The sequence below is a fragment of the Canis aureus genome, chromosome 16 (assembly GCF_053574225.1).
Source record: "Canis aureus isolate CA01 chromosome 16, VMU_Caureus_v.1.0, whole genome shotgun sequence".
Classification (NCBI taxonomy): domain Eukaryota; kingdom Metazoa; phylum Chordata; class Mammalia; order Carnivora; family Canidae; genus Canis; species Canis aureus.
The window spans coordinates 56556082-56580319 of record NC_135626.1 but is presented as its reverse complement, the minus strand read 5'-3'; the positions used below and the strand labels follow the sequence as shown (position 1 = coordinate 56580319).

General features: G+C 55.5%; 1 protein-coding gene across 2 annotated transcripts in view; it reads left to right on the top strand.

The window, feature by feature from the left end:
- SDK2 (sidekick cell adhesion molecule 2) overlaps positions 1-24238 on the top strand; it is a 258375-nt gene that overhangs the window by 151694 nt on the left and 82443 nt on the right. For both annotated transcript variants that reach the window (XM_077854095.1, XM_077854094.1), the window contains exons 4-8: positions 9823-9970; positions 15615-15748; positions 22112-22223; positions 23773-23963; positions 24114-24197. In XM_077854095.1, coding sequence (XP_077710221.1) covers positions 9823-9970; positions 15615-15748; positions 22112-22223; positions 23773-23963; positions 24114-24197 — 669 coding nt within the window. The remainder of the gene's footprint in view (positions 1-9822; positions 9971-15614; positions 15749-22111; positions 22224-23772; positions 23964-24113; positions 24198-24238) is intronic.

Genomic DNA, 24238 nt, shown 5'->3' with positions numbered 1-24238 from the left:
AGGAAAACACTCATCCCAACAATTTAATGAAGATTTCACCCAACCCTAGTGGCCTGGGATGGAGAAAGGAAACACCTCCCTGTTCCTTCCCTTGCTGGCCATATTTGTCTCATCGGCGGTGGGGCAGGGGTGGTGGGGAGAGTCTCACTCTCTAGTTATGGATGTTGAAGAATTTGCTGTCCAACCTATTACCCATCCCCCAAAACTCCTTCCAGGATCCTTGGGTGTGGGGATAGGTGAGACCTGGCCAAACCACCCCCACCCACAACCTCACTCTTTCCCATCTGTTGCTGTGCTGGGGGGTGCACGCCATTCTCTCCTGTCCTTATCCTGCAAGGCTGGTGGGGACGGGGGCGACGGTGGGGATGGGGTGTGAGGTGACTGCCTAAGCCACACAATGAGGAAGTACCAGAGCAGGGCTTGAACCCACCACAGCCCAGATTCCAAAACACCCCCACTCACTACACTGCCCTCTAAGGTCAGGACGAGGTGAATCGAAATGAGAAGGGGCTGGGAATGGCCACGATAGCCAAACTGTGGAAGGAGCCTCGGTGTCCAACGAAAGATGAATGGATAAAGAAGATGTGGTTTATGTATACAATGGAATATTACTCAGCTATTAGAAATGACAAATACCCACCATTTGCTTCAACGTGGATGGAACTGGAGGGTATTATGCTGAGTGAAGTAAGTCAGTCGGAGAAGGACAAACTTTATATGTTCTCATTCATTTGGGGAATATAAATAATAGTGAAAGGGAAAATAAGGGAAGGGAGAAGAAATGTGTGGGAAATATCAGAAAGGGAGACAGAACGTAAAGACTGCTAACTCTGGGAAACGAACTAGGGGTGGTAGAAGGGGAGGAGGGCGGGGGGTGGGAGTGAATGGGTGACGGGCACTGGGGGTTATTCTGTATGTTAGTAAATTGAACACCAATAAAAAAAAAAAAAAAAAAAAGAGAAGGGGCTGGGGAGGCAGGGGGATCCCCTGCTGAGGTCAGCACTCACATGGAACTGGGGGGTGCCCTGCACTGTAATATCCATGTCCAGACAGCTCCGCAAATGGATGCTGCGTCCAGCTGGGATGAACGTCATCTCACACCACGGGGTGCGGGTCATGCCCTCTTCTTGGCCGTCAGCAGAAATGAGCAGATGAAAATGCTCACAGGCAGCTCCTGGGTTCTCTGGAGCCTAAAACATGCCCATGCCAAGGGGAGGGGGGCCGGAAAGTGTAGTGTCCAGCCCCAGCCTGGGCACTGAATAGCTTGGGACGCTGGGAGCCTGGTGTGTGTGTGTGTGTGCAGAGGGCAGGACAGAGGGAGAAGCATGGCCTCTGTCCCCCTGGAAAGGGGAGCATGTGCCCCAGGACGCTTGGAAGAGACAGAGATCTGAGCCCACATGCCTCAGCAGATGCTAAAGGAGATAACAGCCAAGCTTCCAGAAGGATCCCTGCTCCCTCTTAATGTGTGTGTGCGCTTCCTCCATGGGTCTGAGAGGCAGGAAGGCGTGTGGTATGAGCCACATCTCGAGATGGGGAAACTGAGGCTTGGAGAAGGCAGAGGGCAGCCCGAGGTGCACCACCAGCACTTCTGCCCCCAGCCCTCTCCTGCCCCGCGGGTATACCCCTGACCCGTCCCCCGGTCCCCCTCTCCCTAGCTGTGTGACCTCTGTGCTTTTGCTGCCTCTTCCATGCGTGTGCAAATGAATGCTAACAGGAGTGCCTACCTGGCCGGGCTGTCCCAGGAACCCAGATCATAAAGGGGCACGGGCTTTCTTCGATCCGTGAGGCCCAGCAGGGAAGGCGCCCTGGGATGCACGGTCACCACCTCGCGGGCACGCTCCTGCCCCCCTGCCTGCGCCCCAGGGCCCGGCTAGGGTAAGGCAGGTGAGGCACGGACGATGCAGAAGCGAAGGAGGTGCTCCCCCGGGTCCTCCCCCTGCACTCGCAAGACGGTAACGGTGCCTCCTTACACTGTCGGCCCTGCACCCTCCGGCTCCCCCAGCAGGGTGCCCCGCAGACCTCCTGCATCTGTCCGCCTATCTGTCCGCCTATCTATCCAGCCGTGTCTCCTACACAGTCACCCAGCGGCCCACGGGTCTAAGGCTGGGTGGGCCGGGGCCGCTTCTCCCCAGACCCCTCCGTGTGTCTCTGGCGGGTTTCTGCCCCCTGGGGGGGGGCTGAAGGCTTTGGTGCTGGGGCTCCGGGCAGCCCGGGCCTGGGGATGCTGCTCTTCCAGGCGCCTCCTGGGGCCAGGCCAGGCAGGACCCACCTCTGGCTCCCACCCCCGCCCCCTCTTCCCAAAGAGGGACTATGAATTGGGTTCTAACGAGAAATTAATAAGGCAGCTGTGCTAACAACTAATGATAATGGCAAAGTCGTTACAAAAAGATTCTTTACATGTTTTTAATTACAGCAATTACAGGGAAGTCAATAAAACATCCACCCCCTCCCCAGCTCCCTTTCGGCCGCACTCCTTGCCCCCCCCCCCACCATCACCACCCAGTCTCTTCTTTGTTTTCTTAAAGCTGCCATAAATTTCTGGCTTGCGGCAAGCTGGCTGAATGGCCGAGGGGGATCGGAGAGCCTCCCTGGGTCAAGGAGCCTTCTTGGCTTCCACATCCACATCCACATCCTGTGGGCACCTCTGTGTTCCCCTCACCTGGGCAACGTCCCCGACCACCACCACCACCGGAAGCCTGGCCTGCAGCCGCCTGTACAAGATGCGACATACGGGCATCAAGCCTGTTGTCAAGGTTGATGCCCAGAATGCCGCCAACAGGCTGGCCCGTTTTTCTTGATTCTTAACCTGAGTGTAAGTGAGCATTGAATGTGGGATATATAGGGGCCGTGCTGCAGTTGTAGAGAACATTATTGTGTCTTCCGGAGCCCCAATTCCACCTGAATATGTAATTCGCTTGTGCAGCAGCTGTTGCTGTGCACCCATGTCATGTCGAGCTCTGTTGCAGGCAGTGAGGACACAGGTGACAAAACCGGGACACACGTTCCTGCCCTCCGGAGAGTAGTAGGGTGCCATAAAAGTTAAAAGGTGAATATACGATAGGATATAGAACATAGAAGGCCTATGGGGAACAATACGTGTTATAAGGACAAATGAAGCCAAGTAAGAGGAATGGAGGCTGGGGCAGGGGTCCTATTTGATATAGTGGCTGAGAGAGGCCATCTGGGGAGGTGACATTAAGCAGCAACTCAAAGGAAGCAAGAGAGTGAGTCACACAGACGGATAAGATCCTTCCAGCCAGGGAACAGCAAGTGCAAAGGCCCTGTGGTAGGTTTGGGTGTCTGAGGCCAGGGTAGCTGAAGCAAAGGGAACAAAGGAGAGAGAGTGGAAGGAGATGCGGCACTGGGGACAGATGGTGGCGCTGGAGAAATGGGCAGCACTTTTGATGCTACAGTGCAGTGGAAATACGCGTGGTTGGGGGACCAGACATGATCTGGTCGGAGGGAGAAGCACTGTTTCCCTAATAAACAAAAATATATAGACATAACCATGACATATATCTCATGTCCACCAGATTGGCAAAAAGCAGAGTCTAGCAAGACCCAAGAGTTGCCAGAAAGCCCCATCAGTGCTGGCGGGAGCGTGAAAAGTGCTAAATTGGTGCAGATTTGGAAACGCTTTGGCATTATCTGGTAAAATTAATGTGCCCTCGCCCTACAACCCTGCCATGCCGCCCTTCCGCTCACGCTCTAGAGAGTCTCCTAGCCGAGCGCCCCAGAGAACCCACGCGAGACTGTTCTTAGCAGGACGGCAAAACACTGAAAACAGACCCAACCTGCAGGCGCCCTGTGCTCCCTCGCCACGTGGACATGCACGCAGCCGTGACAATGACTCAACTACGTGTAAGCACATAGCTGGAGCTCCAAAAACTGTTTGCACAAAAAGAAGCAAATCACAGTAGGCGACGTGCAAGATAATTCTGGGTATAAAGGGCTTGGAACCAAAGCACATTAACCATAAATTGTTTAGGGGATGCGTGTCTATGTGGCAAACCTTAGGGAGGGGAAGCAGTGCGTGATTGCCACCGCATTCTGGGCGCCAGTGACCTCTGGAGAGGGAGGGGACGTGACGTGTGACGGGGGCGGGGGGGTGGCCACCGGGTGGGGAGGGGCGAGGTTTGTTAGTGTTCCCCTCCCTAAACTGAGTGGTGGGTGTGTATGTGAGTGTTTGTTCTAGTTTTCTGCAAAATATACATATAATTATATTCACTCTTTTGTATGCATGACATATTTCACGACAAAAAAAAAAAAGTCTTGGAAATAAATAAAAGCAACGAATGTATTCCGAAGTGGGCTGCGTACTTCACAAGACCTTTTAAGATGTAACAGAGACGTCAGGACTTGGAGGCCACTTCCAGCTGTGCCCCAGGCTTACACTCCTTTGGTCGTGGGGGATCCCGCCTGGAGAGGTGGATCGGCGCTGCGGGTGTAACATGGCGTGTTAACAAGCGTGTTCCTCGGGGAGCAAGTGCGAACTCCCTTGTCTGTGTCCGCCTTCGCGTGCGAGCTTCCTCCCAGGGGTTCCGGGGTCCCCAGGTGCTGCCAGCGGGTGGCCTCCCTCCTTCTACACTGGCCGCCTCTCTGGCACTGACCCGCATGAGCGGGGTGGGGGTGGGGGGGGTGGGGGGGACAGAGCCGGGCAGGGGTGGGGGGCTCCTCGGGCAGGTCCTGGAAGGCCACCTGACATGGAGCAGAGGAGAGGCTGGGAGGGTGCTGGGAGCCAGAGAGCCCGGGGGTGGGTTGGAAGTGTGAGGAGAGCATCAACAGCAGAACGTGCGCCGAGACCAGCCGTGCCCTTCCTTCTATCTGTCTCACCGTTCCTACGGGCACACCTGTGTGCACCTGTGGCCCCACGTGTGGTCCTCCATCTTTCCTCCCTCTGCCCTCTTCCCCATCCCTCCCTTCATTCCTCCCTCCCTCCCTCTTACCCATCCCTCCCCTCATCCCTCCCTCCGTCCTCCCCATGCCTCCCTTTTCTCCATCCTTCCCTTATCCCTCCCTCCCCTTCCCCATCCCTCCCTCCCTCCCTCTTCCCCATCCCTCCCTTCATTCCTCCCTCCCACCATCCCTCCCTCCATTCATCCATCTCCTCCTTCTTCCATTCCTCCCTCTTCATCCATCCCCCCATTTAGGCATTTCTTCCTCCATCTATCCATTCCTCTACTCATCCATCTATCCACTCATGCACTGAACAAACCCACTTCCCTGTCCTAGCCCTTCTGTCCTGTCTCTTGCCTTCACACGCTGTCTTCCCTCTGGACCATCAACCCCCTATACATACACACACATACACACTTAACTAACACCTACTCTTATTTATGTTTCTGCTTAGAAGAAGCCTCACCATCACCACCCCCAGTCTAAAGTAGGTCTCCTGCTGTTGCCTCTCACAGAAGAACCTCCTTCCTCCTTCCTAACGGTTGTCACATTTTGTCACTGAACATTTGTTTGTGGGTTGGTTTGCTTGTGCCTGTCTCCATGAGCAGACTCTAAGCCCCGCAAGGGTAGGGGCCAGGTCTTTCTTCATTACCTACCAAACCAGCCGTGCCCTTTCTTCTATCCCTCTCACCATAGCTACGTACATACCTGCATACAGGTGTACAGCCACTCATCCTCCTGCCTGCCTTTCCTTTATCCATTTCCTCCTCCCTCCATTCATCCATCTCTTCCTCCCCTCCTCCATCCCTCCATTCATCCATCTTGTCCTCTCCTCTCCATCCCTCCATTCATCCATCTCTTCCTCTGTTCTTCCATCCCTCCATTCATCCATCCCACAGCTGGGTCTCAGTAAGAGTCACTACATGAACACATTGGGTGAGTTTAGAGAGAACCTACTGTGTGCAGAGTACAGGGCCTGGTGCCTTCTAGGGATTTGCTAATGAGCACAACTACCTCTTGAAGCTTACAATATAGTAGGGAGAGATAAAGAACGAGCATGAAGCATGTTAATGCCAGGAATGAGTTATGAAAGGAGCAGAGAGGAAATGAGGGGGGGAGGGGGGACAGGTTTGAATGCTGGCCCTGCCCAACCCTGACTGCTTAACGTTGGATAAGCCACTCTATCTCCATGAGCTTTAATTTCCTCACTGACGAAATGGAGCTAATAAAACTAGAGAGGGGAGAAAGAAACACTATTACCATGAAATTGCTTTAAATTGTTCAAATATATCTTCAGAGTTCTGTGAAAAGTTTTTTAAATAGATAAAATTATTGTGAGAACTGAAATCAATGTGATTTATTGATGCAATTTTTTTATAGACGGAGCCAAGTAATGGAAATTAATAAACAACTGAAAATGTGTATTTATTAGAGTCGAGCTGGCTGTGATAGCATGAGGATTACATGTCTGTGAAGTCCACCTAGAAAGAAAGCTGACATAGGGTCTGTGCTCAGCAGTCTCTGTTCTTTAATTCTGTTTGGTGGCAATGGGCAATCTTTGTTGAAGATGTCAATGCTTAAAATAAGCTGTGAAAAATGCATACGATTCTAATGTTTTAATACTACAAACATTAGATATAATTTTTAACACTTTAATAGACTCTTTCGGTTTCTATGTCTGCATAACAGATTACCTCAAAGTATAGTGTACAGTAATCATTTATTATGCTCACCAAGCACGTGAGCCTTGGATCCAGACAGGGCATGGTAAGGATGGCTTGTCTCCTCTCCATATGATTGAGGTCTCTGCTGGAAAACTTAAAGGCTGGGGACTGAAATGATGTGAGGACTCACACACGGGTTCACCTGTCCAGTGTGGGTGCTGGCTGTCATCTGGGTACCTCAGTTTCTCCTTTCATGCGCCCTCCCCATGTCTCTGTGGGCCAGGTTGAGCTTCCTTACAACATGGCAGCTGGATTCTGGACAGAGAAATGGATCCAGGTAGAAGCTACATCCTTTTGATGACCCAGCCTTGAAAGTTGTTTACTGTCACTTCCAGCACATTCATAAAAAGAACATGTTGAATGGGAGATAAATATTGATGCAGCCATCTTTGGAAAGATCCATCGTGACACACACATGTAGTGTCTTACATAATCCTGACTTTGGCCTATGAGGAAGGTGCTCTTCATAACTCTCTTTTACAGAAGAGGAAATTAAAGCTCAGCAAGGTCAAAATTTTTGCCCAAGGTCATGCCTAATAAGTAACAGAAGTAGGATTTGAACTCTAGTCTCAGTGTCTCCAAAGCCATTACCATTACACTTACTGCCTGCCAAATGTAGAACAAGGATGCCAATGGCACATTCTGTTTCTTGAGCTCCTTAGTTGGCTGGATCCCTCGGAGATGCTGTTGAATCATGGTGCCTTGGTGAAAAATCTGGTGGCATTCTAGGCAGGGGCCCCACACAAGGACAGGCCTGAGAGGAGAAGCAGGGTGTAGGTAATTCAACCAGGGCAGGAGGGCACATGATGTGGTGTGGGGTTAAGACGGGAAGGGTTGATTGGAGTCGAGTCAGATTAGGGAATGACCTTGAATCCAAGCAAGGCAATTTAAACTTTCCTGGGACAATGAGGAGATCTCAAAGTTTCTGAGCAAGTCAGTGATAATGGCCATAAAAATTAATTAGGAAGAATATGGGAGATGAATGGGTTAGTCGGGAAAGCCAATGAAAACCATGGTGGGGAGTGGTCAGCACAGCTGGAGTAACAGGGGTAACAGGGTTCGCTTGGTGGTGGGCCTACAGGAACTGGGGGGTTTGGTAAATGTGGGACATCCCAGAAGAAGAGTCAAAGGACTTTGTGGGGACAGGGAAGGGAAGCGAAGCACCACACAAGGCTCCAGGGATCTGAAACCAGTTGGTCTGGGCAGGTGCAGGTGGGAGCCCTTCATGGAATGAAGATAGCAAAAAGGAGTTAAGAAATATCAACATTTTCTGTTGGAAATTGAGTGTTGGGTGTTGAGAGCTCAGAAAAGAGCCAGAGCAGATATGAGAGTCCTTGCAGAGGGACTGTAGACAGAACCATTAGATTAGGCAAGGCCTCCACGGGGGCGGTGTGGCCAAGAAGAGAACTGAACCCAGGACTTTGGAAAACAGAAAGGATAGGCCCATGGTTCTCAAACATTGGTATGCGGCAGGATCCTAGAGAGAGCGATTCAAGAACTCAGAGACCCAGGTGCATCAAAGCAGGACCTTTCCATGACCTGGGGAGGCTGGAAGGCTGGGAACAAATCTATGGGTTTACCGAGTTCCCAGGGGATGCTAAGAGCCACTAACTTGAGTCCAGATGGTCGTTCTCAACCTTGGCTCGTGTTGAAACCACTGGAGCAGCTTTAGGAATACTCACATCTAAGTCCCTCCCACTCCTCTAGAGGGACATTAAAGACCCCTCAGGGAATTCTCAGAGTTAGCCAGCCTGGGGAACTCCCAGTTGGAAGAGGGAGAAAAGGCAGTGGTATTGAAGGGGTTGAGAAATAACAGCAAAAGCAGCAGGAGACCAGATGGCTTGCCATGTGGTCCCCCTGGGCTGGGGAGGGGACGGTAGGCAATGGGACATGCAGCTAAGTTCTCGGTGGTCAGAACCCGATTGCACATGGGAATTCTGATGGCCAGCTGACACCCCGTACCAGTGGCATCAGAAGTCTGCAAGTGAGTTCTTGAATTTAGCATCAGTACTTTTTTTTTTTTAACTTTATAGGTGATTCTAACTGTCACGTGGCCTAGTTGGAGACAGTGATGCTTATTGCACTTGCATATGGACACACTTCACGGGGGGTCTGGTGAAGATGCAGGTTCTGATTCAATAGGTCTGGGGGGGAGCAGCTTGAGACTCTGCATTTCTACCAGGCACTTTGAGTAGCAAGGATGTACGTTACTGTTCAAAAGTCGTGACGTTCAGGGGCACCCGGGTGGCTCAGTGGTTGAGCATCTGCCGTTGGCTCAGGCTGTGATCCTGGGATCCTGGGATCGAGTACTGCATTGGGCTTCTTGCGGGGATCCTGCTTCTCCCCCTGCCTGTGTCTCTGCCTCTCTCTGTGTGTCTCTCATGAATAAATAAATAAATAAGTAATCTTAAAAAAAAAAAAAAAGTCACGACGTTCAGCGCAGACACCCCTTCGCATACCCTATTGTAACCCTCTGCTCCCAGAATCAAACCCCACCCTGATTCCAGCAGGCAGGAGGGCAACTAGAAGTTTCCTGCCTGCATCTCTTCCCCTCGTGGCTGACATAGCAGAACTGGGATAAACGTTCCTTCCCCTCCTTATCTGCCAGCAGGGTAGGCATGTTTTTAAAAGAGCAATATGGTGTTTCCATTCACACATGCATGCAGCCTCATACACTTCCCACCCAAGGCAGAGGAGGGAAATCGTCTCCATGCCCAAGGAGCATCCAGGACCCCACCCTCCCCAGGGTACCCAGCCTGGCCTCCACCAGGAACAGAGGAAACCAGCCCCGACACGTGTCACACCAAAACCCCGACTGCCCTGTAGGGCAGGGAAGAAGGACCAGAGCTGCCTGACCCCAGGCTCAGATCTGAGTTCCAATCCTGGCTCTGCCCCTTCCTGGCCATGTGCCCTTGGAAGAGTTGAGGAACCTCTCTGAGCCTGTTGGGGCAGTCTCTTTTTCTTCGTAAAATCTGTGAAATAATGACCAGCCTCTTCATGGTTGCTGGATGAATCCACTGAGTTCATGGATAGATGGATATAAACCCCAAAAGCAGCACAAAGCAGGGCATGTGGTAATGAGAGGGTCAGAGGGTGGGTGATGCGTGCTGGCCTCCTTCCCCACGGTCAGCCTGCCGCCGCCGCCGCTCCCAGCTCAGGAGCCGGCCCGTCTGACCCACACGTATGCTCTTCCCTCCCGCAGACATGGGGAGCTTCGAGGAAGGCGAGAAGCGCCAGAGCGTCTCCCACGGAGAAGCAGCTGTCATCAGCGCCCCACGCATCGCCAGCTTCCCACGGCCACAGGTGACCTGGTTCCGGGACGGCCGCAAGATCCCGCCCAGCAGCCGCATGTGAGGCCCTGCTCTGGAGGGGGACGCAGGGGGCTCGCCCTGGGAGAGGGGATGGGGGACCTCCCAGATGACGAGAGAAGGCTGGTTTGCAAGCAAGGGCGTTCTGGGAACGCTCATGGCAAGACTTGGAAGCACCACAGCTCGGTTCCCCTCTCTGGGGAACCCCAGGGCGTTGGCCCCACTCTCAGCTGGACAGTCCTCCTGCCTCCCAAAGCACTTAAACCCCCGACAGGCACCAGCAGAAGCCATCCCCACCCGTGGGAGGGCGCTGGCATGTCCCCGGCAGGGTGGCCATCTGGGTGTTTCCCGTGTGGGGTGCGGGAGTGGCCGTGTGTGTTTTGGCTGCGGGGAGGCGGGGAGGCCATGGGAGGCCCGGCAGGAAGAGAAACACATGGCCCTTTCAGCATTAACAAGGACCCCTCTGTGTGGCCCAAGGTGTGGGTTGTGGCAGCCGGGCCTGTGGGCAAGACCCGTGGAGCCCACACCTCCGCAGAGGGCGAGGGGCAGAGCGTTTCCTCCAGGGACACTCCCAGGCCTCCTGAGCCAGGCCAGCCCGGGGTCTGGAGCCAGCCCAAGCTCTCTGCTTTTGGACTCTGCCTCCCCCCTCCTCCCAGAAAACAAGAAAGACCCCCTCTGTCCCCGTCTCCTCAGGCCACAGGTCAACGGTGGGTGGAGCCCATCCTGGTCTCTGTGGGAAGCGGGAGCCAAGGTGGAAAGTTCTTGCCTTTGGGGGACATGAAGTCAAGTGAGAGAAGCCTCACAAGAATAACGTGCTAACACCCTGGCACCAACAGTGGCTGCCGTTCATTGAGGGGCCGCCGTGTCCCCGGACCTGAGCTGAGCACGCAACGCCGTCCCCTCCACCAGGATCGGTGTGTACCTCCAAGCGAGAGACACCCCGGCTCGTTCCCCTTCCTCGTCCCAGAGTGTGCACTCACATAACATCCGCTGGATGACGGACCCTCACCACCATCCTAGGAGGTGGTTGGCTCGGCCTCCACTTTACGGACAGTAAAGCACCCCCTCCCGGCCCCCCAAAATTTAACTACTTCTTCGCGTCTCACACAGCCAATTCCAGGCTTGCCGACCCCAGGGTCAGGGTCCTTCGTTCTGTCTTAGGTGGAAATTATGTGACAACAGGGACAAAGACCAGGAGAGAAGAAGGATAATAGTGATTGCACTTGTAGAGGATTGGCCCTGGCGCACTGCTTCTCAACCTGGCTACCCGTTAAAATCGTTTGTGGCCATTTAAAACGTGTTCTCTTTAGGTCCTACCCCCCGACACAGTCCTGTTTTGTTGAAATGGGGTGCACTCTGGCACTGGGAGTTTTTTAAAGCTCCCCTGTGATTCCAACCTGCAGCCACAATTGAGAACCCCTGCCCTAGAATGTATCTGTTACCTACAGATACAGCGATGCTGCATAACAAAAGCGCCCAGAGCCCTGAAGCAGGAAGCATTTCTATGTCCTATGAATCTTCAGATTGGGACCTTGGTGGGGGCTCTCTGGTTTGCCGGGGGGTCAGCTGGCTATTAACGAATTAGAACAACTGGGGGATTCGGCTCCACATGTGCCATCCCCAGCCAGTTAGCCCCGGCAGCTTCTGGCAATTGCAGAGGAGCAGAACGTGGGTTTGCCAAGCCTCTGCTAACATTCCGATGGTCAAAGCGAGGCACGTAGTAGAACTCAGCCTCAGGGAGCAGGGGGTTTAACTCTGCCTCTTGAGCGGGAAGGCCCACGAAGTCACATGGCAAAGGCTACAGAGCAAGGGAAGAATTGGAGCTCCCCACCCCCCGCCCCCGCCACCTCCCGGGTTAACAGGTAGACGGACTCTTGGTGTGTGCGTCGGCTCAGGCTCCCTCACACCTCATGAAGGGCCAGTGAAGCCTGCAGAGCACGGGTTACCATGCACACAGGTGCTCCACCCCCACCCCCACAGGGGCTGAGTCCTCAGCCCTCCCTAACGCCCTCCTCTGAGGTTATCTCCCAGCTCCAGGTGAATCCGCGATGGCATCCTGCAGGCCAGTCAGTTGGCAGAGGCTGCCTGGCACTCTGTGTTGAGAAGGATGCTGAGGCCCCATCCAGGCTCAGGGGCGAGAGCAGCACCACGACAGTTCAGCAGTGGGCGCCGTGCCTGCAGGAGGGCCGGTGGGCGCTTCTCTCCTGCGTTCTCTGTGGCGGATGAAAGCCTCTCTCCATCCTCACTCCCACCACCCCTTGCCTAACACCTTGCCGCCCCCCTTTTCTCGCTCCTGCCCTGTGTCCTCACCCCCCTGCCACTCCCAACAGCCTCTGGCACCACGACCGAATGATCTTGGCGTGCACACACATGCCCGTCTTTGTGGTCACGCCTGCCACCTTCCCACCCACTCCAGCACTCCAGCCAAACACGAGATAGGACGCCGTGGAGATTTTATCTCAGCAATTACAGCAGATTAATATTCATGGCTGAGAGGAGAGGTCCCTGGAAGCAAATTCTCCGGCGTCTGTTTGCCAGAGATACGTATCTGATGAGCGCTATCAGCCGGAGGGGTGTGCAGGGTGCTGACGGCGGGCGCTATCTCCAGAAGGCTGCTCTCGCTGCCGGGGCAGACGGCGATTAGCCACACTTCGCCCGTGCCCTGGCGCTTGTTGTTGAAAAGGAGACAAGATTCCTAACAAAGACACATGCTGGGGGCTTGGGGCAGCTTCTAGGATGATTTCTTTTCTTCTTAATTAAATTATCAATTGGGCCCCCGTGGACCCGAGGAATAAAAGGGGGCTGGCTTAACAGGAGTAGTGGATGGAAGGTGGGGGTGGGAGCCGGGCCAGTCAGAGAAGTGGGAAAGACCTAGTAGGTTGGAACCTCGAGTGTGGCTGGAAAATGAAACCCAGCCCCAACCCGAGAGTTGAACCCTGACCTCCATGCCCTGAAAGAATTCCACCAGCTTCTTTCAGAGTGGGTGAATCTGGGGTGCAGCAGGCCAGAAACAGCTCCGTGCACTTTATAAGTGAGGTATGGGGTCATTCCAGAACCTTCTATCGAGGGGGTGGTCATCCTGTAGAAGACTGGAAGTCCAGAAACCTTCCTTCCTCATCTGCTGAGGGCAGACGGAGGGCAGATCAAAGGCCATTAGTGCTTCCCGGTCCCTCTGGCACATTCAGAGGGACATCCACGGCTGTGAGGGCCCCAATCCAGAGCACTCTCCTTATAGTGCTAGTGAAGGCAATGCCAGCTGCAGTTACAGACAGACGCCCCAAGTCCCAGGGACCTAGCACCAGAGAAGTGTATTTCTTGCTCATTTATAGTCCCAGCAGAGGGGATCCCTGGGTGGCTCAGCAGTTTAGCCCCCGCCTTCGGCCCAGGGCATGATCCTGGAGCCCCTGGATCAAGTCCCACGTCAGGCTCCCTGCATGGAGCTTGCTTTTCCCTCTGCTTGTGTCTCTGCCTCTCTCTCTCTCTCTCATAAATAAATAAAATCTTTAAAAAAATAAAAATAAAGTCCCAGCAGAGGCGAGGCAAGGGAGGGACGCCCCTCCACAGTCATTCGGGGCCCCTGGCTGGTAGGAGCACTGCCATCCTCAACACTAGGCTTCAGAGTTGCCCTGCTCTGACAGAGGGGAGAACCTGGGAGCTATACAGGGGGGCCTTAGGGTCTGAGCCTGGACCTTCTGCCATAGGTCAGAAGCCCAGCCCCACTGCCCCACCTGGTCTCCCAACAACTTACGTCCCAGTAGAAGGGGAGCCTGAAACAGGTGGATGAACCACCACCTGCTGTGCCATCCCACCTAGGTCAGGGCATCTCCACCAGGGCACAGTCCACATTTGGGGCCCGAAAACTCATTGTTGCGCAGGCTCTCCAGTGCATTGTAGGACACTTAGCAACATCCCCGAGCTCTACCCACGCGTTCCCATCACAGCCCCATGCTGTGATACCAGAACTTGTCCAGACATTGTCAGATGTCCCCTGGAGGGTGAAGCCACCCTGATTGAAAACCACTGATCTAGAAGGATCCATCGTTATATAGACAGAGAGAAAGAAGAGATCAGGAGTGGGGTGGGGTGGGTCTTCTTGGTCAAGGAGAGGAAGAAAGTATTGAAGATGGGAACCCTACCAGGAGGCAGGAGGGGGTTCGGGGCAGGCAGATGCACTGGGGAGCGGGACCAGGCCGTGCCCAGTGCACCCACCCCCAGAGGCCTCATCCAGCGTGTTCCCTCAGTGTGGTGTTGGAGAGGATGGGGAGCTGCCGTCAAGTGGAAACCGAGGCTCAGCATGGAAGAGGCTGTGCTCCTTCGAGGCTGGGGCCAGAGCTCATTCCAGAACTGCCCCCGGCACTTGACACAGCTCAGCCTTCCTCCCTGACCCTGGCCCACCTCACAACCCACACTAAAGGACAAAAGACCCGTCTAGGAGACTTCCCTGTGGGGAAACCATACCTGTTCTTGTCCCATTTTAGCCCAACTTCATCCTACTTCCCATCAGCTCATTAGCTGGAGGTGGGGGGGTTTCCTCCAGGAAAAAAAAATGAATATAGTTAGGGTACCCAAGAATTGGGGCAGGAGGGCTTTGCCTTCCTACTTCCCAGAGCCCCGCTGACATTGGGAGACTCGGCCCACAAACCTCCCCAAAACCAAGAGAGAGGGGACACCAGCGCAGCCCGGCTAGAGAGGCATTAGCAAGGATGTTTATTTGAGAGCCTGTTTAAAACTCTGTAACATTCACCTAATGGGAAAATTTGAAAAGAATTCAACTGGGTCTGTCCTTGTTAAACTAACATTAAGGATGTTTAACAGCTGTCTCGGGCACATCACATTAAAATCCGAGATAGACTTGACAAACTAATGGTTTTGTTTGTCATCGAGAGAATGGGTGAGGGGGGAGCCGGGCAGAGCGGACGTGGGCTGTGCTCCTGACACTGTGTCCCCAGCATCAGATGGGGTCCCCAGCTTCCCCCTGCACCACGAAGACCAGGGGCTGCGGGGCTGCAGGGTGGGACCCCAGCAGAGGGAACCTGCACCCCACTGCCCAGGGCCTGCCTCGTTCCTCTCAGCCCGCAGCCAGCCAGTCTCATCCTTGTTGATCAGCTTCAGGGAAGGTAGAAACTGACACCCTGGGAGGGGGTTGGGGGGAGCGATGAACCCCCTTCATCGGGGTTCTGGGCCACCTGTGGCTTTGGAATCAACCTGAGTAAATGTAAGATTAGGTTAAGGCATTGATTCTGGAAGCATCCTGCTTGTTTCTAAATTCTCGATCATCGCTCATCATTCATTCCTCATTCATTCATTCCAGTGAATGGATTTCGTTGGTGTCAGACCCTCCTGGTGCAGGGATGGTCACACACAGCATCGAAGCTGTCACTTGGGAGAGGACAGACGGCCGTGGGGGCTGGGGCACCCAGGGTCAGGCGTGGGGTGGGGGCCTGGACTCTTCATGTGGACGGTCTCAGACCTCCGTGCATGTGCTGGACATGGGTCGGACCCCGGCACTGGCAGCATGTTGGGGTTCTCTGTAGACGAGACATGCTGAAGTTGAGGCAGGAAGTGGTCCCAGGAGATGGACTGGAGGAGGGGCTCCGGGGGCCACCGGCTTCTTGTCCCCACGCCCATCGTCCGATGCTCGGGGCCCCTGGGCCCCCTGTCAGACAAATCCTTCTCCCCTTCGCAGAGCCATCACCCTGGAGAACACCCTCGTCATCCTGTCAACGGTGGCTCCCGACGCAGGCCGCTACTACGTGCAGGCCGTTAATGACAAGAACGGTGATAACAAGACCAGCCAGCCCATCACTCTTGCCGTGGAGAGTAAGTAAGCGGCCGGGCCTGGGACGGATGGAGAAGCGCGTCATTAAATCTCGGGAACGGGGCTCCGGGGGGTCGTTGGGAAGATGGAATGGTGGTGGAAGGCGGGGGGAGGCTACGGTAGGGCAGCCGAGGGGGCTCCAAGGAATCGGATGGGGAGACCCAGCTGTGGGAGGGCGAGGGTGGAAGCAAGGAGGGAGCCGGGGGCTGGACCCCGTTCCCAAGACAGATCTGAGACCCTGCATCGGGGGAGGGGACACGCAGCTGGCCATCAGCAAGGCTGCCCGAGGCCCAGGGAGGCCGTGGGAGGCAGGGGACAGTGTGTGTGTGTGTGTGTGTTGGGGTTACAGCCACCTCTGGGGCTCAGGTGCCCACAGGGAGAGCGTGCAGGGGCTGGGGGCTCGTCTCTAGAGGACCCTACACTCTGGAGAACAGTCTCCACTAGCTGGTACGTCCAAAGCTCTGCTGCTCCTCAGAGCCAGGCCGTCTCCACTCGTGGGAACCCAGGTTCCTGCCTGAAGATGCCCCTCTGCCCCTCCCAGAAACCACCCGGCGCCCAGGAAGAGATGGGCAAAGCTCTCCCCAGTGGCAGAGACCAGATGGTAGCAAATGAAAAGGGTTAGCTCTTCGGGTCTCCTTTGGCAAAGAGGAGAGATTTGTTCGGCCGGGACTGGAGGCAGGTGTTGGATCCCCTTTGGGGATGCTGGGACGCCCTCCCTGGGATGATCCTCACCAGCCGGCCTGCAGCCCCCCACCTCGCCACCCCCCCCCCCCCCCCCCCCCCCCCCCGTCCCTCTGCACTCCATCCCCGGGAGAGAGAAGGCAGGTGAGGTGGTGGCTCCTGCAGCTGGCCCGGGCCCCGAAGCACAGAGTACGTGGGACCAGAGCTTGCGGCAGCCGCCAAACAACCCTGCAAGCTGGGGGAGCCAGATGTTTACGTCCCTTCACATCTGTACGGCTCCTGCTCCAAAAGCAAGTCTCATTTATCATCCGTGGTCGCATGGGGACACAGCTGCCAGCCGCAAGACAAAGGGTGCAGGTCTGCACGGGGCCTTCCCGTGTCCTTCCCTAGATCCCCGCCTCTGACTGCCAGCGTCTGGAGAGCCCAGAACGTTCCTCAGCCTTACCGCGTCCATTCCTGGGTTTTCTGAGCACCAGCAGAACCCCTTCCCACGTCCCTGGAACTCTGTGCTCCCAGGCCCCAGCTTCCAGGCGGCCTAGAAGGAAACCTGAGCGCACAGAGAAGGATCCTGACCTATCAGGGTCACACGTATAACCTCTGACATTGACCTGGGCCAGGGTCTCGGTCTGGTCCCTGTAGCCTGGGGCCCAGCCATGACGTGGGGCTGCTGTTTCTGTAGCGAAAGGAGCGTAATCATCAGAGAGAGACGTTTCTCCCCCATATGTTCTCCAGTGATCAGAATACCCGGGGCCTGATAGAATTTAGTCACTGGGGAAGAGGCAATGTTCAGGGACTGAGTCAAGGCCAGGCATCTTCCTGGGTGACTCAGTTTACCCTGAGACCAGAGATTAGAGCCTCCCACTCTGCGCTCCTCGCCAGCACCCAAACTCCTCCTCGTGGGACTTAAGCCAGAGACTCTGTGGCTCTGGCTGACTGTGGGTGTCATTCCTGTCTGCTCCGTCTCAGCTCCCCACACCAACCCTCCATCTGGCCCGAGAGAGGAGGGTAGGTCCCTTCCAGACCCCCGTGGCCACCCAAGCCTCCCCCAGCTGTCTGCTTCTCCCACCCCATCGCCCCTCACCTTCTGCTCTCACGAGGCGATTTGTACTGGATTAAGAGCAGAATCTGCTGATTTTCAGCTAATTTCTCCTCCCACGAGTGATTGCACTTCAAAACCCTGTTCATGTCACTGACACAAATCCCCCAGCCTGCCTGCCTGCCAGCCAATTTCCTAGGAGCAATTGCCACTTCACCCACCCCCAGCTCCATCCCCCCGCCCCCCTCCCTCTGTTCCCCTCTCCTCACTCCGTCATCCCTCCTCTGCCCCGGGGCATTTCTGCTTCTTGGAGGAGATGCGGGTGCTCTTCAGAAATGGAGACATCACGAGCAAAACCAGTGCCCACATCGAGTTGGGCACTGACCCCTACCCAGGGGTGACCCTGGTGACCCCACACAGATTGTCAAACCGGGACCGACCGTGGCCCCCCACTCAGGCATCAGAGCCGCACTGTCCCGTAGAAATGTAATGGGAGCCGAGGGAGGAATTTAGAACTTGCCAATGGCTTCATTTTTTTAAAAAGGGAAAAAGCAACGGGAAATTAATTTTATTAATATATTTTATTTGCCCCAACATACCCCAAACATTACCATTTTAACATCACAATCGACAGAAAATACTAATAAGGTATGTTACGCTGGGCTTCTTTTTCGTACCGAGTCTTTGAAATCTCTGTGTGTTTTGTACTTGGAGCACATCTTCCCGTTGCTCAATTTTCATCTGAAATACGTGATCTGCATTTAGACCTCATCAAATTTACAGCTGGAAAGGTGATGTTGGATACCCACGTTGTTCTACACATACTTAAAATTGTTCTAATAACTGATTTGGGGATCCGTTTTTAATTAAATGTAAATTAGATAAAATTAAATCCCATTAAATCAAAGGGGCGCCAGTCACATTTCAAGAGCTCGGAGCCACCTGTGGCTCGCACCCCCCCCCACCCCGTGTTGGATGCCTGCCTGCCCAGGAGAGGGGAGCAGCTACCTCCTGCCCCCGCCCACACACACACATACACACACCCTTGACCTGTGGTCCTGGCCAGTTGCAAGTCACATGTCCTTAAACCTCTGTTTCCTGGTGCCTCCGGCCAAGTGTAGTTGGGAGGATTGGAAGAGGTGACCCGGGGAGAATGCATCGCAGCGGTGCCCGTCCTGGTGCCTGTTCTCAGAATCATCCTGGGGCAGCAGGACCCAACCTTGCCCCTGCTGGAGAGCCCCTGTGCCTCCTAAGCCCTGGTCCAGTCCTCGGTCCTCGGAGGCAGGAACTCACGTGGAAGACACGCCTCCTCTCCTTGCCCTGATTCGCGTGTGATTTTCCTGGCTTGACTTTTGGGCCCCATTCACCCCCACGGTCCAGAGCATAAGTCCAATGAGGCAGAAGTCCTGCAATGCATCCCTGAGCATGGCCAGCGGTCCTCCTCACCCCAGCTGGTCACCTGAAGGCCTGGTGAGCAAGGAGCTGATAGCACAGGGTCCGTCCCGTCCCCCGCTCCAGTGTAGAGCACCTATCAGTAAGGTGTGTCCTGCTTGGGGCCAAGTCCGCAGCACCCGGGGCCATCTCGACCTTCCCAGTCCACCTTGAGCTGTCGTCCTCTGCCTTCACATCACACCAAGAGCTTTCATTTCCAGAATAGGAGACTGGTGAGGTCAGGGGGAGACCAGGGAACTGGGGGTGGGGGTAGGAGGGAGGGAGAAGGGACACTGTCTGGTTCCCTTTAGGGGAGGACTGGGTGAGGCACAGTGTGGGTCGGAGGTCCTGGAGGCCAGAGAAGGGGATCCACAGAGCTAAATATGCTGAGCAGTCAGAGAACCAGAGTGGAGATAGGGGATGTGCACCCACGAGGTCACGGGTGACGGGGAGGAGAATGGGTGCATGGGGACTGCAGGGAGGGGAGCAGGGGTGCGGGTGGCAGCCAGAAGGGAGATCTGTTTCCTTCTGTGCCCGAGCAAAGGCTGAGCCAGGGAGATGATTTGGGGTGTGGTTAATGGCATGGGCTTGCAGCCCCGGAGACCTGGTCCCATTCCTGGTTTGGTCCCTCATTAGCGACTGTCACTGGAAACTAAGCTACTTCACGTCTCTGGCTTTCTCAGCTTTCTCATGTGTAAATTGGGGATGACAACATCGACCTGCCCCTGGTGGCCCATTGTGACCTTCCCCTCCTGGTTGTGTCCGGGTCCATCACGTGGTTTGGGCGGGTTGAGGGTGGAAGACCAGGAAGTCGTCCCCAAGCACAGACAGGTAAACCCCAAGGGGACAGACTGTCATTTAATTAGGACCTACTGTGTGCCCTGAGACCAGCCACCTCTGCTGAGACCCTTCTTCCCAGCATCCCCCGCATCAGCGCTAAACCCCCAGGATGGCTGGCATAGAGCAAGGGGTAGAAGCAGGTCCCCCCACCCCAGGCCTTCCTTCACTGGGACAGGGATCCCCAGCCGCAGCTGGTCCCTCCCCTCAGGCCCCAGGGCCGCTGCCAGGACCTCTAGGGTCCCCGGGGGGTGTCAGTCCCTCCTCAGCCCTGTTTGTCCACAGGTTGCCCTGAGACCCTGGGGCGGCCCTCCTATTTTTAAACTCCAAGGGCTCCGTTTACCTGGCTCCTCAGTGGAGGGCGCCGCTCGGGCTCTAACTGTCTCTTCTCCTCCTCTTGCCCCATTAATCTGGGCCGTGGTACCTGCACGCCCGGGCGTGTAATAAACAACTTAGAGCACACTTTTATGGATTCAACTATATCAGCAGCTTTCAATCCGATCGCTCTTTATGGCACCTACATGAGGCTTTTATATTGTTGCAATTATTTTACTTTATATGCTTCCTTTCTTCCCCCTTCATTTTACTTTATTTTTTACATTTTATTCCCTTTTCTAGCAAAGCCTGGAGTCCGGGCGGGAAAACCTGCCCAGGGCTGACCAGCGTGGCCCAGAGCAGCAGCAGGACCGCGACATACTGTCCCCATTAAGGATGTCCTGTCCCTGTCCACCACCCCCCACCCCACCCCAACCAGGGCTGTGCAGGTCATTATATCTGCCACCTCCAGAGCCTCCTGGGAAGGAGCCAACTGGATGGATTTTTTGCAAGAGAAAAAGCCCTCTGTGGTTGTACTTTCAGGAGCCATGGGGCAGGTGCACAGAGAATATTGGAGTTTCTGCCAATATTGGGCCTGCGCCGACCCACAAAGATGAGAGTCTGGCCACTTCTTAAGGAAACTCAAAAAATACAAGAGGCAAAGCTACTGCCTCTCTAAGAAGAGTTTGGGGTCCTGTGTTGTATTTATAAAGCTCGTTCGTGATAACGTTCTCTCAGGATCGCCAATCCTGAAGCTGTGCTGCGGAAAGCTCTGGGTCCGTTCACCTCGCAAACCTACGTGAGCCCCTACTGTGTGCCCCACACCTGTCCTGTGCTGGAGAAGAAGGCGTGAGCCAGGCTGTCTTAGCTCGGGCTGCGGTAACAGGTCCCCCCCCCCGCCCCGGGGCTTGAGCACAGGCAGCGACCTCTCAGCTGGGGAAGTCCAAGGTCAAGGGATCAGCACCACTGAGTTGTGCTGAGGCCTCTCCTCCTGACTTGCACACGGCCGCCTCCTCGCTGCGTCCTCGAGTGACAGAGACAGAGCTCTGGTGTCTCTTTCTCTTCTGATCAGGGCACCAGCCCTGTTGGGTTAAGGCCCCACCCTTATGACCTCATTTAAGCTCATGGCCGACGAAAGACCCCCATCTCCAAATACAGCCACATGGGGGTTAGGGCTTCAACAGATAGATTTGGAGGGAACATAATGCAGCCCAAAGCAAGGATCTGTGAGGTTCCTGACCCGGGTAATGTATTAGCTTCCTTGGGCTGCTGTCACAAAGGTCTACACCTTGGGGGGCTCGTGACAATGGAAATGTACTCTGACAGTTTTACAGGCCAGATATCTGAAATCAAGGTGTCGGCAGGCTTGTGCACGCTTGGAAAGGTCTGGGGGAGGATCCTTCTTGCCTCTCAGCTTCTGGTGGTGGCCGGCAATCCTTTGCATTCCTTGCCTTGGAGATAGAGGACTCCAGTCTCTGCCTCCATGCTCAGCTGGCCTCCCCCCCATAAGTTCATGTGTCTGTGTCTGTGTCGCATTTCACTCTTGTAAGGACACATTGTATGGGATGTCGCCCCCGCCCCCGGATACAGAAGGACTTCATTTTAACTTGATCACACCTGCAGAGTCTCTATTTCCAAATAAGGTCACATCCACATCTACCATGGATGTGAATTGGGGGGATTACTATTTGACCCAGTACAGGGAGTCTGCATTCAGGTGGAAGAGGTGGCAAGGAGGGAAGGATTTTGAAGGCAAAGACAGGACAAGGGGCTGAGGGGGAGGGGATGTTGTATGACAGGAAGCGGGGAGGGCTCTGGAGGTCTCCAGTGGGCACTTCCTGGACACCAGGGATATGCATGAACAGAGGAGGAGAGGTGAGAGGGACCCGAGGGTCACACCTGCAGGTTCGGCTCTAGCACTGCTTGGGTGGCTGCCCCAAGGTCACCTGCCCCACTCCATGAGGGCAAAAGTCTCCTGTGGCATCAGCCTCTAATAGGGGCCGGGCAGAGGATTGGGACAGGATTCCCAACCTCTGTCTCCAGCTAACCCCTGACCTCTCCCCAGATGTCGGGGGGCCTGCCGACCCCATCGCCCCAACCATCATCATTCCTCCCAAGAACACCAGCGTGGTGGCCGGGACCTCGGAGGTGACCATGGAGTGTGTGGCCAATGCCAGGTGGGTAGTGCTTCCCCCGCCACCCCGTTCCCCTTCACCCTTAACTCCAGCCGGTGCTCCTGACCTGTGGGCTCCAAGAGGACCAGCCTGAGTTCAGGAAGGTCTGGAGGTGTCACAGGAGGACCCAGGAAAGGAGGTGGAGCATTTACCCTGGAGGAGGGGTGACGAGTGTACCTACTGGCTAATGCCAGAGGGCTGTTGGATGCGATCCGGGCTGGTTCATTCTTGTGGCCCGAGAAGAGAGACCAGGTCCCGGTGGAAGTTACAAGGCAGCAGATCTCAGCCCAGGATAGCGATGCCTCACTTGTAGCCCTGAGAGTGACCTGGAAGGGGCCGGTGTCACCCTTGCATGCAGGCACCTGTGACAGGGACGCCAGGCAGAGAGATGATTCACGTGGGGGACTTGGTAGGAGGGCAGACCTGGGGTCGGGCACAATTGCAGCCCCTTCTCTCATGCAGGAAACAAATAATTAAATACACAGGTAAATGAAACACTCACGGCACTGCAGGCCACATCACGTGTGGATGCTGAGCTGTGCTTCCCATGCAATTTCTGTTCCTCCGACGACTACCCCGAAGCCCAGAGAGGGCAAGCAGGTCACCCAGCTGGCCAACAGCAGGGTGGCAATAGAACAGGCCACCCTCGAGATCCAGGCCCATTGCCATGCTCTGGGCCTCAGTCTCCTCGGCTGTAAAATGGGAATGATTGGAGCACCCACTTCCCCAGTAAGGCAGGTAGGGCGAGTACGGAACCCACTTCGGAGTACACAAGAAAGGTGCTAGAATGTGATGGGTGTGGGGTTCAGACCAAGGGCTCTGAGGCTGTTGAAGGTTCCTGGAAAGGTGTCCTGTCTCAGCGTTTCCCTGTGAAAGACCGAACCGTGAGGCAGGCTAAGGGCACAGAGACGACCCGCAGCCGAGAACCTGCCTCACATCACAGGAGCCAGTGTTGCCCACACTTCCTTGACCACGGGACCCTTTCCATGGGACCCCCTGTAAGTTAGCACAGACCCCCGCCCTCGGGATCCGCCAGGCGCTAACCGGGAGAGCAGGCCAAGGCCAATCTGGGGGCGGATCTTGAGTGCCAGGGTTGGGGATGGGGTGCCCAACTCACCGTCTGGCGAAGTCGGGGGCAGGTATGTCCTTCTGCCTGCCTCGCCCTCTCCAAACCCTGGGTATTTCTCTCCTGCTCCTCCTCGTCCTGTCGCCCGGTCTCTGTCCCTGTCCTGCCCGCTGGCTCCAGTTCGGATGTGGGGCTGCCCCAGGGCACAGAAGAGTGAGACACCCAGCTCTGGGGCCTCCGGTTCCGACGGGAGCCCCATGCACCCAGTCAGTCCCGGGCTGTGCTCCAGGTGCTCCCCTGAGCTAGAGCATCCACCGTCCCCAAAACCCCCCGGGAGGCACACATGTCCCATTTCGTAGACAAGGAAACTGAGAAGTGGTGGGGGCTGGGGCCCTGGGCCTGCACTCCCACCCACCCCCCCAGCCCTGGCCCTCGGGCCTCTCGGGGTCCCTGGGGCTGAGACCCTGCCTCCCTCACGCCCTCCAGGCCCCTGATCAAGCTGTACATCATTTGGAAGAAAGACGGGGTGCCGCTGTCGGCCGGCATCAGCGACTACAACCGCCGGCTGACCATCCCCAGCCCCACGGGCAGCGACGCTGGCTACTACGAGTGCGAGGCTGTCCTGCGCAGCAGCAGCGTCCCCTCGGTTGTCCGTGGAGCCTACTTGTCTGTGCTGGGTGAGATGGGGCAGGGCTGCCGGGGTCCCCCCCACCGACCCTCCAGGGCTGAGGGCTATATGGCCAGAGCCTTCTGAAGGGTGACCTGAGCAGTGGCTGTCTCAAAAGGAGCATGGCTCTGAGCCCCTCCCCTGGTCCTTCCTCCTGCAGAACCGCCTCAGTTTGTCAAGGAGCCTGAGAGACACATCACGGCGGAGATGGAGAAAGTGGTGGACATTCCCTGTCGGGCCAAAGGTAACCAGCAGCGTGGTCAGAGGGGAACAAGGACCCCGCCA